At 38.0% G+C, this 15,852-nt stretch overlaps 1 protein-coding gene across 4 annotated transcripts in view; it reads right to left on the minus strand.

Moving 5' to 3' along the window:
- LOC134348076 (RAS guanyl-releasing protein 1-like) overlaps positions 1-15,852 on the minus strand; it is a 175,042-nt gene that overhangs the window by 62,950 nt on the left and 96,240 nt on the right. For all 4 annotated transcript variants that reach the window (XM_063050927.1, XM_063050935.1, XM_063050910.1 and 1 more), the window contains exon 3: positions 1,584-1,694. In XM_063050927.1, coding sequence (XP_062906997.1) covers positions 1,584-1,694 — 111 coding nt within the window. The remainder of the gene's footprint in view (positions 1-1,583; positions 1,695-15,852) is intronic.

Consider the following 15,852-nt stretch of genomic DNA (forward strand, 5'->3'; position numbering starts at 1 on the left):
AGATGAAATTCTAGAGCAGATTAAGATGAGAAAGGATGAGACATTATAAGACTTAGCAGGCCTAAAGGTGATGAATTCCCAGGAATTGAGTAGATGTATCCCCAAACTGCTATGCAAGGAAGGGAGGAGATTGCTGGGGCCATGATGGAGATATTTAAAGCTTCATCACCACAGGTGAGATGCCAAATGCCTGGAAAATAGCAAATGCAGTATATTTATTTTTTTAAAAAAGGCTACAGTAATCTTATTATACCCAAGTTAGTCTCATGTCAATGATTGGGAATTATTGGCAAAGTTCTGAGGAGCGGGATTAATCTACACACCAATATGCAGGGGCTGATAGGGGACAACATGGATTTATTGGTGGGAAATCATATCTGACTAATTTAAATTTAGGCTTTTTGGTTAAAAAAAGATAACAAAATATATCAATGAGGTGGTGTGGTTGATGTCATTCACATGAAATTCAGTTTGGCCTTTAACAAGGTACCACATGGAAGACTGGTCCAAAAGAATAGAGTCCAAAGTGATGAATAGGATTGCTTTGATGTTTGGAAGCCTGTGACCAGAAGTGTACTGCAGAGATCTGTGCTGGGATCCTTGTTGTTTTACATATACATTAACAACTTAGATATCAATGTGAGAAATCACATTAGCAAGTTAGTAACTAAATTATAACCCCAAAGATCAGGATGTACTGATGCATAAATCACCTAAATGAACGGAACAGAGCAGTCATGTTAAACACGTACAAAATTCTGGCTGAACCACATCTGGAGATCTGTGCAGAGTTCTTAAATTCATATTACAAAACAGATACGAAGGCACTGAAACACAGTATGATAAATATTTACCAGAATGATAAAACAATAGGGGGACAACACCAAACTGAACAGCAATGATTTACAAATGAATTGATGGATGTTTTCAAGATTATTAAAAGGATTTTCAATGGATTTGGCACAGAGAGGTGGATTTGTAGGGAACACAAAAGTGAGCTATTTAATAAAAAATCATAATAATAACTCCAATAGGGGATTCAGGAGAAATATATTTTCATGAAAAGAAGCAAGAATATGGCAATGATTGCCATGGGCATTAGTTGAGACATAGTACTGCTGTATTTACAGGAAATCAAGATAAATATATCTAGAAACTAGTCAGTTGTGGTGGACTTAAAGTAATATACATGCATAGTAAAGGAACTTCTTTTAAAAATCTATCATTTGCATTAAAATTGAGATATTAAATTTGGCACTAACAGAACAGTATCAGAAGCATTGAATTGCTTTGCAAGCTTGGTCAGTCTATACCCTCTGTACTGCCTTACAGACTCAATACAGATCACTATCCTCTGGAGTGGTACTTCAACTCTCAATCTTCTGACTCAGAAAGAAGAGAACCACAGCTGAGCCAGGGCTGACATTAAAGGAATAAAGTGAAGTGGAGGAGAATACATTTTCCCGGTTTTTTTAATTTCACAATTAAAAGGATGTTTTGACAAATTATTAGAGCTGCATGTTTTATCTTGCCTTTTGATGATTTGGACACACTTTATAGTTAGAGCATTATTGCAGCAAAAGGATATAGTGTGATGAGCTTCTGCAGCAGCTCTGTTGATGATACATTGAAGCGGTGCATTGACAGAGTTACCTGCAACAGGTGACTGCTTCGACACAGGTTCCCTTCTGCATCTGTAGGAAGAGGGAAGAATTTCATGAATTGGAACACAATCTCATTGCTGATTTCCATCCAAATGTATTATGGAGAATAAAGATGCATATGTAAGGCTCCTTTTCATTGACTACAGCTCTGCCTTTAATACCATCATTCCAAATAATCTGATTCCTAAGCTCTGGAACCTGGGCCTTAGCACTCAGATCTGCAGCTGGATCTTCAACTTCCTCACAGACAGGACCCAGGCTGTAAAAATAGGGGACAAGCTCTCCTCTACAATCACTCTGAGCACCGGTGCCCCACGAGGCTGTGCACTCAGCCCCCTGCTGTACTCACTGTACACCCATGTTTGTGTAGCCAAGTTTCCATCAAACTCAATATATAAGTTTGCTGATGACATAACAATTGTAGGCTGTATCTCAGGTAATGATGAGTTTGAGTACAGAGAGGAAATTAAGAACCTGGTGGCATGGTGCGAAGACAATAACCTATCCCTCAACGTCAGCAAGACAAAGGAATTGGTTGTTGACTTCAGAAGGAGTAGCGGACCACACGACCCAACTTACATCGGTGGTGCGCAAGTGGAACAGGTCAAAAGCTTTAAGTTCCTCAGGGTCAATATCACAAATGACCTGACTTGGTCTAACCAAGCAGAGTCCACTGCCAAGAAGGCCCACCAGCACCTTTACTTCCTGAGAAAACTAAAGAAATTTGGCCTGTCCCCTAAAACCCTCACTAATTTTTATAGATGCACCGTAGAAAGCATTCTTCTAGGGTGCATCACAACCTGGTATGGAAGTTATCCTGTCCAAGATCGAAAGAAGCTGCAGAAGATCGTGAACATGGTGCAGCACATCACACAAACTAATCTAACATCCGTGGACTCACTTTACACCACACGCTGTCAGAGCAGTGCTGCCAGGATAATCAAGGACACGACCCACCCAGCCAACACACTGTTCGTCCCTCTTCCCTCTGGGAGAAGGTTCAGGAGCTTGAAGACTCGTATGGCCAGATTTGGGAACAGCTTCTTTCCAACTGTGATAAGACTGCTGAACGGATCCTGACCCAGATCTGGTCCATACCCTCCAAATATTCGGACCTACTTCTCGGTTTTTTTGCACTACCTTACTTCCCATTTTTCTATTTTCTATTTATGATTTATAATTTAAATGTTTAATATTTACTAATTTTAACTATTTTTAATATTTAATATTTGTAATCCAGGGAGTGTGAAGCACAGAATCAAATATCGCTGTGATGATTGTACGTTCTAGTACCAATTGTTTGGCGACAATAAATTATAAAGTATAAAGTATGCCTTCAGGATTAAAATCTGTGATTTTGCTAATGTCATTTCATCAAATTCAATGCTCTGTGTGTTCTGAGATTTAAGACAATGGATAACGGCATGCTGCTTAGCCAGAAATACCTGGCTACACTACAAAGTCAGAAAACACTGAAGTAGGTCAACACTGGAAGCTCCAAACAGCAACACTGATGGTATAATTGTGCAGCCGTATTTAATTTCAGAGGTCACAAAATGAGAGAGTGGCTCGTTTAATTCCCACATTGCACAAGATTTCTTTTTAAAGTGGCTCTGTATGTTGTCTTGTGCTCTTATTACTGAAATCATTATCCATTATTGGCCAAAATTTATCGTGAGAGGAGGGAAATAATTTCTCTTTCATGTCATGCACCATACTGACTTAGAAATAAATTGTTAGTCCTTCACTGCTACTGAGAGTAAATTCTAGATTCATGATATCTTTACCAAAGCCACCACAACAGTTGAAGAAAGCAGCTCACTACAACCTATAAAAACTATTGTATGCAAAACAAAACTTGCTTCTCCCATCTCCTTTAAATTTTTCGCTTCTCACTTTAAACCTACACTGTTTGGCTTTAGACTCTGAGGTAAAAGACCAGCTTTCCATCAAAGCCCCTCATAATCTTATAAACTTCTGTAAGGTCATCCCTCAGCTACTTTAACTCAAGTGAAAACAAATCTATCTTATTAAATCTGTTCTTGTAACTAAAGCACTCTATTCCAGGCAACATCCACTGCAGTCTTTCTATTGCTTCTTGGACAGTAGCAACCAGAACTGCACACAGTACTGTTGCCTAACCAATATTTTGCATAGTTATGACATAATGTCTTCACACTTATACTCAATGCCTCAACCTACAAAGGCAAGCATGCCAAATAGCTATCTTCACTACCATAGCCATTTATATGGTCATTTTAAGAAAACTATAAACTCCAAAGGTCTTGTTATCAACACTTCCAAGTGCTCTGCCACTTATTGCACATATCCTGACTGGGTGATCTATTGAAACCTGTTGAATATTGAAGGACCTAGATAGAGTGGATGTGAAGAGGATGTTTCTGAAGGTGGGTGAGTCCATTTAGAACAGAGATAAGGAGGAACTTTTATTAACCAGAGGGTAGTGATTCTGTGTAATTCATTTCCACAGATGGCTGTGGAGGCCAAGTGATTGAGTATATTTAAAGTGGAGGTTGATAAGTTCTTGATTAGTCATGGCATCAAAGGTTATGGGGAAAAGGCAGGAGAATGGGGTTGAGAGGGATAATAAATCAGCTATGATGAAATGGCGGAATAGATTCAATGGGCTCAATGGTCTAATTTTGTTCCTATGTGTTCTAGTCTTCTTCTTCTGATCCTAAATGCATTACCTCACATTTAAATTAAATTCCAGCTGCTACGGCTCTATCCAAATTTCTTGTCCCTGTGTATCCATTTAAAATGTTCTGCTCTATCTATAATTCCACCAATTTACGTTTCATCAGCAGACTTACCATTCAGACCACCTAACTCATCTAAGTCATTTTTGTATATCATAAACAACTATTGTCCCTGTGGTACACCACAGGTGACAGTCAACCAACCCTCCACCACTATCTTCTGCCTCTTTTCATCAAGCGTATTTTGTATCCAGTTTGCCAGCACATCTTGGATCACAGGTACTTTAACTTTTGGACTAGTCTTATCAACCATGTGGAACCAAAATTTTCCTTTTGATAAAAGAGGACACATTTGCAATTTTCCAGTCTAATGGAACTTCATCCAATATATGTAACATTAGAAAGTTTGGCATTTTATTATTTATCTTCTTTTAGCTATGTTTGTCATTGAAAGAGTTGCTGTCTCAATCCTGTCCCTACCACGCTTTTTAAGGACTCTTTTAATCGTGTTTTCAATTATGTTAGAAAAATAATTTGCACATTTTTTGAATCTGGAGGCATTCCAAATACCTTCAAAATTGGAGGCTGCCAACCCCCTCCTTAAAAAGCCATATCTTGATACTGAGGTACTAGCTAACTACAGGCCTATATCAAATCTTCCCTTGAGAAAGTCATTTTCAACCAGCTCAGCAATGTTCTCAATGAAAATGATTTTCGATAAAGTTTCAGTCAAGATTTTAGAGCGAAACACAGCAGGGAGACAGCCCTTACGAAACTGTCAGTGACCTTATGCTAGTACTAATGCAAAACAGAGTCTTATTTTTAATTCTTCTAGATCTAAGTGATACCTTCGACACAATCGATCACAACATTCGCCTAGATTGCCTTGAGAACTGGGTTGGCCTCTCTAGTAGTCAATCCCCTTAATTGGTTTTGCTTATATAATTTAGAAATTGTTTTGTCTGTCTTGGAGACCAATGTTCTAAGAGATATGATGTACCTTTTGGTGTTGTTCAAGGAAGCTGTCTTGGCCACTACTCTTGTCCTGATACGCACTCCTCTTAGGAGACATCATTAGAGAGCATAAACTTGATTCCCACAGTTAATGAAGATGACACACAATTAATTGTATATCTCAGTTGAGTTGCTGATAACACCCTATCTTCTCTGATTTACGGTATGACTCAATAAACAAATGTCTGAGCAATAATTTCCTCAAACTAAATGAAGATGAAACTGAAATACTTCTGGTTGGTCTCAAAATCAAGAGATAAGCTTCTTGATAAACTTGGAAACATGGCTCCCCTTTTAAAATCGGAAGCTTAATAAGCCTGGGTATTATCCTTGATTCAGATTTGAATTTTAAATCTGACATAAACAAAGTGACCAGAGCAGCATTTCTACACTTCTAATGAAGCTGAAAAGCTTTGTATCAAATAAACTAGATTACTACAATGCACTTTATAGTGGCCTTCCAAAGCAATCTATTGACAAACTTCTACTCATTCAGAATGCCACTGTTAGACTTTCAACTAAAATCAGGATGAGACATCATATCATTCCTGTCCTAGCTACTCCAGACTGCAGTCCTGCTTCTTTTAGAATTGATTTCTCTTACTTATTTTTAAAGCTCTTAATGATCTAGGACCAGAGTACATTACAGAATTGTTTTTGTTTTATAATCCGGCTGGAGCTCTCAGGTCTTCTACCGTGGTCTCTTACATTTAAACAATCCCCCTCAAAAGATAATTGGCAGGTCAGCTTTTCTGAACTTTGTGCCTACACTGTGGAGTTCAACATCTAAAACCAAAAGGGATGCAGAATCAGTTGACACTTCTAAACCCCAGCTGAAATAACTAGTTATTTAACCTTGCTTTTAATGAACAGATTTTTGCCTTTTATTTTCATGTATATTTTTTATTTGATTTCATGTTTGCACTTTATCCCGTTGTAAATCACCTTGAACTACATCGTCCGTATGAAAATGCTCTATAAGTTATGATTATTAATATTTGATAAGTTAATATTACAGACTGCTGATGCTATATTTGTGCACTACTTCCAATTTAACTAGAGCATCTATAGAATACAGTACAATAATGCAAACTTATTGGCTATTCATCAAATGCTCCATTTCCCTACTACCACTGAATAAAATGTTGACAAATCACCATAATTGATAGACTGAAGGTTTTGTTCATTCCAGCTACATCTTGTTTTGTTGATGGGGCTTGATTATTTCTTGTGAGCAATCTATTTGTCTTCCTGGCAAACTGCTCTTGTTCTGGTTGTCTTCTCCATAACACCCACAATTTTACTTAGTACCGATAAATCAATTTGCTTCAGGGGTTCTTCCACAAAAGGCTCTCAGCAAGTTATGGTCCTGGTAGTTTTGGTATTATTGAAACAGTAATGCAGCTCTAATATTCTCAACGCATGATGAAGTTGATTATATCTACATATACGAAAAGTTTTGTTACTATTTTGAGTACAGAGTATGATTTATTTCACACCCATTGTAAAAAAAATAGACAAACTGCGCACAAACAATTGGATCCGAATTGTACATGGGGGGGGGGGAAGAGGAGGGGAATGCTGGTATTCTTAGGAAACAGGACATATCAGTATCTACCATAACTGAAGCCCCGTCATCTGCACATGCATCAAGAAACATGAGTTTTAAAAAATAGCATTGATTTACTTTCTTTCCATACAAATTCCACAAGAGTGAATTTTATTCTGCATCTCAATATTTTGGATAGAGATTTGCAAAGTCTGTAAGGGCAAGTTTTCACAACCTGAATAGCCATAATGATTGGGTATTAAATTGTAGTACTGGGGGCTTTCAGTTGTGCCACCAAATATGTAATTAAGTGAAATAAAAATAAAAAATGCAAATCCCTCTACCAATACATATTAGTTTCTTGTGAACATCTATAAGGGAAGATAGATAGCTAACAAAACAAGCGGGCACACATAAAAGATGCTCATTATTAAATCTCTCTTTTACTCTTTCTCACTTTCTGAAAACCTTTGAGGAAAATATGTTCTTGAAGGTCGCTTTTTAATTGGTTCCAACCAGGGGAACCAAAAAGAACTTTAATAATTTTCTAAAAAGTGGGTTGATGTTTTCTGCAGTCACCATGCATTTTTCCAAAACAAGAAGGGATCTTCAGATGGCCCAAAGCAGAATCAGGGGAAAAGAACATTGGTGTGACACCTGTGGATTGGAGCAACAATACTTGGGGCACATTCTTGAAGTCTGTCAACTCAAACTTCTCCAACTGGTCTCAACCAGCAATGCTTCAGTCTTAGGGTTGCTGAAGACATCGTGCAGCTTGGCATGTTATAACATTTATCAGGAGTCTACAGTTTGCTGGATAGTCCAAAGATGAAAGGTTAGCTTTATTTGTTGCATGTGCATCAAAACATACAGTGATGTGCAATGATGACAGTGAATCAGGTGCCCACATGTGGTAGGATGAACACAGCAGGAAATTCTGAAAGATGGTTATCCGTTCTTTCCCCAGAGAGGAAGCATACACACTGATGGACTACAGAGCTGCATTTTCATATGTTATAACTGCATTGAAGATGCAGTCACCAACTATATACAACTATTACGCATATCCTGACCATTCATGGACAATAGCTTCAAATGCGTTATTAATGTAGCTGGATGATCCAACAGTGTACACAGTAACCTGGACAACTGCCCCAGACTACTGACTGAAATAGGTAAGAAGTGCCCAGTTGTACAGTGTCTTCAGCAATCTGATGCAAGGAGCACTGCTGCAAAACACCTGGTCAGTGATGGAGAAGTTCTCCTTACGACAAAATATCCAGGTCCAGGAATTGTTGATTCCTGACCACATTGCTTACCAGCTAAAAGGTGTAGTAAGCCACAATACAGCATAAATGCAGGTCACCCTGGGCCTTGGTGAGGTATCTTAAACAATATAATTTTTATTTTTAACTGTATATTTGACCTGAAGACAAATACTTTCTGTTGTGCAGAATGGCTTTTACTTCACAGTTCTGGTTTGAAAGTAATATCCCTTTACTGCATCATAAATGGGTGCAGTTATCTGCAGCTGAAACAAAAAATGTTATCATGTTTTGCAATCTGACCTGATAAATGCACCAGAACAAATCAGGCTGAACAAATAATTTACAAGTAACAAAGTCAGCCTAAGTAAACTTGATTAATTTAAATTACTCCATAAACATTCAAAAATTTGAAGTATGCAGTGAATAGAACATTAATAGACATGCTTTCAATATCAAGAAACATGAAAAAATAAACTGTGATCACATTCGCTAGTCGGTCAGCAATGAAATGTATTCAACCGCTGTTTTTTCTGAAATGTGCATAACCATTTTAGAAAAACAACTCAAGCAGAACACGCCATTGACTGAGTGTTCAAAATAGACATCCCAGTATGGTAGCAAACCATGCTACTAAATGTGTGGCATAGTTAATTCAACAATCAGCGATGAGCTTTTGATTAACATTGAGAGTTTGGTTTAAACTTGTGGAGTTTAAAAAAAAGTTAAGAATCTGGTGAATGATAGATAAGTATCACATTCTGAGATTTTGAAATGATTTCCTGTACCATGTTGGACCGGTGTGTAGAATTGTAATTTTTTTTTTGCAGATCAACTTTCCTATGCATGCTTTTAATTTTATATACACATAATTATTCAGTGAATTTCCCAGTAGTTATGGTACATTTGCTTCTGTATTTTTCTAGAAACTTCTTGGTTTTCAGTAGCAGGTGACTTGAATCTGGCTATGTTATAGGTTAATTGTTATCACTGGAAATTTTGGTTATCTGTAGTCTAAGTATGAGACAACCACAATTACTTTTTCCTTTGCCTTTCTTTATTCATTGCTTGTACATGTGACAATCAGATCACAAAAGCATCATGATCCAACAACATTGCTGCTCTTTTTGTCGGTATAAGTTTACAAATATTATTTAATAAAGTTAGTGCATGTTAAGCAAAATATTTTTGAATGCAGAAGTACATTTTATGAAGCAAGATGTAAAAATTCAACTTGTGTGTTCTGGAATTCAAGAAACACAATTTTGCTCAAGAGTTCAGAGAAATTATCAAATCTGCTAATAGTTTCATGATCCATTCGGTTACTTTGAAAATAAAATAACTAGAAATGTATTAGAGAGGATGTGACAAAATGTTAACCACATTAGAAGCTGTAAAGTATTTTGCAGACATCAGGATTTCTGCTACATTCTATATAAAGCGATGAATAATACTTTTTGTTTTGTCAAGTTTTTGCTTGATGAGAATCCAGAATATTCCAGTCGGTCCTTGGTATTTCATGGCTTAATGGAGAGTGAGATTCAGCAGAAGGCTAAGTATCATAGAGTGGGAGTGAAGTGATTGTCACTGTTGCATAAGTGATGTCACGTGACTCATGCTAGGGCATGGCATTTCTATTTTAGCAGTGAGACTGATGAGTGCAGTACTTTGGATTTCATTAATATTAACAGGCCTTGTTTTTGTTTTTGCACATCTGCTGTAGCAAAGGAATAAAGCAGCAAACATTTTTGCAAATATCTTGTTCAATATGCTGGCCATTCTACAACCCAGTGTTAAAGAACAGCTAATACTAAAAGATAGACAGGTTTCTTTAAAAGACAGATCCAAGTGCTGTGTAACAAAAAGACTTCTATTGGTAAAACTGTTTGATTATGACAGCCTTACTTCTGCTTTTCCTTTTAAGATACTCAGTTTTTTTTTAACGCAAACTGCTTTTTTTCATTGTACTTGTTTGGTCTCACATTAAACATTGTTATAGAATCACAGAGTACTGCGGCACAGAAATGGGCCCTTCAGCCGACGTGGTCCCTGCCAACTGCTGTTCTTTGTGTTTGTTTATTGAGATACGGCACGGAATAGGCCCTTCGAGCCACACTGCCCAGCAAAACCACAGTACCTGGAGGAAATCCATGTGGTCACAGGGAGAACACACAGGGAGACTACACAAAACAGCACCAGAGATTAGAAACAAACCCACATTGCTGGAGCTCTAAAGTGACTGCTCTACCATATCTGCTCCATATCTTTATATATTTTGCAAGAAACACGTATTCTATAGGTTTCAACACTAATCAGCTCCAACACGAAGAAACCACACCAAAGCAAGTCATATTAACAAAAACGTGCTGAATAATATACTCCACACCTCCTTTCCCACTTTATTACCTCGTCCTATCCTGCCCCCATTTTCTCTCTGGACCCTCTTCCCTCATCTGTCCATCATGTTTGGTCTCAAGAGCATTAATGCTATGTGCTTTGATCATTCAATTTGCCTAGTACATTCCTTATTCTGACAGCAGCTTTCTTTAATATGGGAATTATTTTGATTCATTAACTACATTAGGATGCATTAAACATTATTCATGGCTAATCTTTTAAATGCCTTTACAATTTAAAATATTCTAAAAATATTTTCTGGAACTTTCCTTTACAAAGAGCCTTATCAAGAATGCATTCTTCTTGTAGGTTTAAATGTTGGTTTATGCTGTCTTGAGATAAAGCAGCATGAGCTTGACTTGTAATTTAGTCACTATCTAGGCTATTTATTGAAGCCATTGATGTTGATGTTTAAAGGCAATATAGAAGGTTATTAGAATTATTGCACACAAAGCTTTTCTCTAATTCCAAAAGTATAATCAGGCAGTTTCCATTTGACATTCTGCTCCTAACAGCTCAGGATCCCTGGACTGTTTTGGCAGAAGAGCATTCAATCTTCATGTGATTCACACAATCCAAAGATAATGAGGCTTTAATAAAAGTCATCAGGAAGTAACGAAGTATTGCAATGACCAAATTATATTTAAAGGTAAAAAATAGTATTTCCTAAAATAATGATGTCTAAAATAATGCATATGATGGAGACGCTCAGCAATCCAGGCAACACCACTGGAGGAAGAAATAGTGCGGAGAACTGAAAGGAATATTAGAACTCCTTTCAATAATATCTTCAAGAAATACCTAAAACGTCATCTTCAGTGACTGTTTAGTTTGTACCATACAATGTATTTCTGAGAGCTTATTGTGGTTATACTTTGAATGTGTATATAATTGAAATCTGTGTTGTGTGCAAATGTTTCCCCAGGGACAAAATCCCAAATGTCTTCTGTACTTGAACATTGGACTATACTTTAGACAGTGCATCTTTTCAGCCTGTATATAACGCTGGACAATCATGTTTAAATTTTAGTAAACATTCTGCAATCATGCAAAAACAAAGTCTTCTACAATTAACACTGAACTCAGCAATTTCAGGTAATCAGTTATCTAGTCCAGTATCACATGTTCCAGCAATCAATTTTTTTTTTGTCCTCTTCTGGTAATTACAGATTTCACTCATGCTCTCCTATTTATACCATTCACAAACATGCCTTTTATATTATTCACCAACCTTCCTACATCCCCCTTCAGCTGGCTTCACCATCACTCTTTTTATCCAATCTATGCCTGGAGAGTGAAGACTTTCCAGGCGCAGATCCATGGTCTCGCAAGACTAACGGATGCCTTTACTTTATGCCTGTACCCAATCTCTCTCCTTTTTCTCCCTCTGTCCCTCTCACTATACCCCTTGCCCATCCTCTGGGTTTTCCCCCACTTCCCCTTGTCTTTCTAACTGGGCCTCCTGTCCCATGATCCTCTCATATCCCCTTTGCCAATCACCTGTCCAGCTCTTGGCTCCATCCCTCCCCCTCCTGTCTTCTCCTATCATTTTGGATCTCCCCCTCCCCCTCCCACTTTCAAATCTCTTACTAACTCTTCCTTCAGTTGGTCCTGACGAAGGGTCTCGGCCTGAAACATCGACTGTACCTCTTCCTAGAGATGCTGCCTGGCCTGCTGCATTCACCAACAACTTTGATGTGTGTTGCTTGAATTTCCAGCATCTGCAGAATTCCTCATGTTTGCCCAATCACACGCTTTTTGTTTTCTATAGCCATCCCCACTTTCTCAATAAATTACAACAAATTTTATATATTTTTCCCACTTCTGATAAAATTAAACTAAAGAATTAAACCTACTTCACTCCGTCGATACTGCCTGGCTGTTGAGTTTATTTTATATAGCTTTATTTTATTTCGGATTTCCAATAGGTGCAGTATTTTGCTGTTAGGTATTAGCTTAGCTAAGATCAAATGTTTCATTCAATTGATTGTTCAGCTGAGTTACAAGGTACTACTCCTGAGATTTCTCTGCCAGAGTCCTTCGTCTTAGGTTGCTGAAAGGGTGAAAGGATGAAAGTCAGAACAGGGTTAGATTTTTACCATAAAGAGGGATAATTAGCAAGTAGATCATTATGGACCCTCCAAACATTTTCCATCAAATACAACATTCATGGTAGCTTTGAAAAGTCTGGTATATTTACCCTTAAGGAGTGAAATCCAAAGTGGTGTGGAGAATAATTCTCCATATTGAACAATACACACAAAATGCTGGAAGAACTTAGCAGGTCAGGCAGCATTTATGGACGGGAATAAACAGTTGACATTTCAGACTGAGACTCTCCATCAGGACTGGAAAGGAAGAGAATAGAGGTCAGAATAGGAACGTTTGGGGTGGGGGGGGGAGGAGGAGTGTAAGCTGGCAAATGATAGGTGCAGCCAGGCGAGAGGAAAGATGGATGGGTGGAGGAGGGAAGTTGAAATAAGAAGCTAGGAGGTGTTAGGTAGAAAAAGTTAGGCTGAAGAAGGAAGGTCTCATAGATGATAGTGGAAGAAAAGGAAAAAAGAGGAGAACTAGGGGGAGGTGATGGACAGGTGAGAAGAGAAGGGGGAGAGAGAGAATAAACAGAATGTGGAAGGGAAAAAGAGAGGAGGGACGGGGAGCGATTACCAGAAGTTAGAGAAATATATGTTCATGGCATCAGGTTGGAGGCTACCCAGACGCAATACCAGCTATTGTTTCTCCAACCTAAGTTTGGCCTCATCATGGCAGTAGAGGAGGCCATGAAGAGACAGGTCAAAAAGGGAATGGAAATTAAAATGAGTAGCCACTTTTTTTTTTAAAAATAGCACAATTAGAAAATGAATGTGAGTAACATTTTTAAATTCAATGTACATCATGCATACATGAAACCATACGGCCCACTGGGCCCACCTTTCATCTGATTGAGATCAGTTAATTCCACGTAAGTAAGTGAATCTATCCTTGAACTTTCCAGTTAACATGAAATATATACTTGTAGAGCCTTTCCAGAAGTTGATAATGTTGAATGCAATATTTGAATGTTCATTTTATTTTTGGAGAGAAGTGCATTTTCCATGAAGTAAGGGTTTTACGTAAGCACAACAGTGTGCTTTTCAATGCCAAGGAAAAGCTGAAAAGTAAAAGATCTAAAATTTTATTCCATTTTTTTCCTGGGAATAAAAACAAGATGACCTAAAATGTTGTTTATTGTCTTATACCGTGATGAGCAATATATCAAACAGTTGATTTTCAGAAAAGACTGAAATGTTCTATTTGTGGAAAAGCTATGCAAACGCCTTCAATAAAAAACTGTATTAATTCACTTGTAGAATTTCATTGATTAGCAAAGCGCAGAGTTTGCTGCAATGAACAACAATGCAAATTTAGCTTTTATCCTTAATTTTACTTTTGCATCTTTCAAAACCATTCTCTGTAGAAGTGTAGGCCACAGCATGTTGCTTGAAGAGTTGCTTTTTGTCACCATAGTAACCTTTATCAATTGCCATTTCTTCCTTCCCTTTCATCACTTGGATTAAACTTCCATCTACCCCATGAAGTAAATAATGGTATGGGACATTCAGTCCAGTAATAGCCCTACGTCTCCCAGATATTTCCAAGTTTAAGAAATTTGAGCCTTGGTGTTATGCAGCTGAGGATTATACTGAAACAATTGTGTACAGCATTTTATATCCAAGAGTATTGTAATCACACATAAAACAAGTTGCCATGACAACCTGAACTATTGTCAATGTGGCACTTAGGATGCATTTTGTTCAGGAATTAATCTAAAAGAGTATGGTACTTTACATTTATAGATCAGAGAATATGTAGGTAGTTATCTCTTCAATGGTACTGACAAATGATGCTCAGATAAAATTGTTTTTGAACAGCATTTAGGAACACATCAGGACCATCAATATAATGACTGGACAGAGAATATTTTACAGATACAGTACTAAGGCATAAATCACACATTTTGTAATAGGAATCCCCATGTGACTCTAAGATAATATGCAAACATACAAGCACATTGCAAATAATTTGTATCCCAGTAATAAAGCATAATTGCCACCATTTTTCCATATCAATTTCAAAAGAAATCCAAATGAACCCCAAGCTTAATTTAGTCCTCCAGTGGATCTATCACAATCCACAGGTTTACATATGTAGCCTCCCCTGCCCTCTCCCCTTACCTATTTCTATTTTCTTCCCTAACCTGGTCCTCTCCTGAAGAAGCTAATATTATGGATGCCATGGCTGGTAAACTTGGACAGAGCATTGCCTCAAGAGACGGGATTTTACTTAACCACAATCCATTTTACAAGTATTCTTTCTATAATTGTGCCATGATTTTTGCGCAATCCCAAGATAAATTTTATACCAAATACTATATGACCGTACGGAACAAATCATTTGAACAAATCTCTTGTTCATTAATTTTAATTAAGACAGCCCTATTATAATAAACAATATTATTATAAAGGCATCCATTAGTCTTGCGAGACCATGAATCTGCACCTGGAAAGTCACTCTCCAGGGCGCAGGCCTGGGCAAGGTTATGGAAGACCAGCAGTTGCCCATGCTGCAAGTCTCCCCTCTCCACGCCACCAATGTTGTCCAAGGGAAGGGCATTAGGACCCATACAGCTTGGCACCAGTGTCATCAAAGAGCAATGTGTGATTAAGTGCCTTGCTCAAGGATACAACACGTTCCCTTGGCTGGGGCTCGAACTCACGACCTTCAGGTCGCTAGTCCAATGCCTTAACCACTTGGCCACGTGCCCACAAACAATGTTATTAAACTAGTACATATAGGAATGACTTACCCATGAATTAAAAACACCAAAATTTAAACCCCCTCTAGGTTTGATTCTGATTCATCTTATCACATGTACATCAAAACATACTGTACATATGTCAACAACAGGAATTCTGCAGATGCTGGAAATTCAAGCAACATACATCAAAGTTGCTGGTAAACGCAGCAGGCCAAGCAGCATCTATAGGAAGAGGTGCAGTCGGCGTTTCAGGCCGAGACCCTTCGTCAGGACTAACTGAAGGAAGAGTGAGTAAGGGATTTGAAAGCTGGAGGGGGAGGGGGAGATGCAAAATGATAGGAGAAGACAGGAGGGGGAGGGATAGAGCCGAGAGCTGGACAGGTGATAGGCAAAAGGGGATACGAGAGGATCATGGGACAGGAAGTCCGGGAAGAAAGACAAGGGG

This window comes from Mobula hypostoma, chromosome 1, assembly GCF_963921235.1.
Source record: "Mobula hypostoma chromosome 1, sMobHyp1.1, whole genome shotgun sequence".
NCBI classification, from domain to species: Eukaryota; Metazoa; Chordata; class Chondrichthyes; order Myliobatiformes; family Myliobatidae; genus Mobula; species Mobula hypostoma.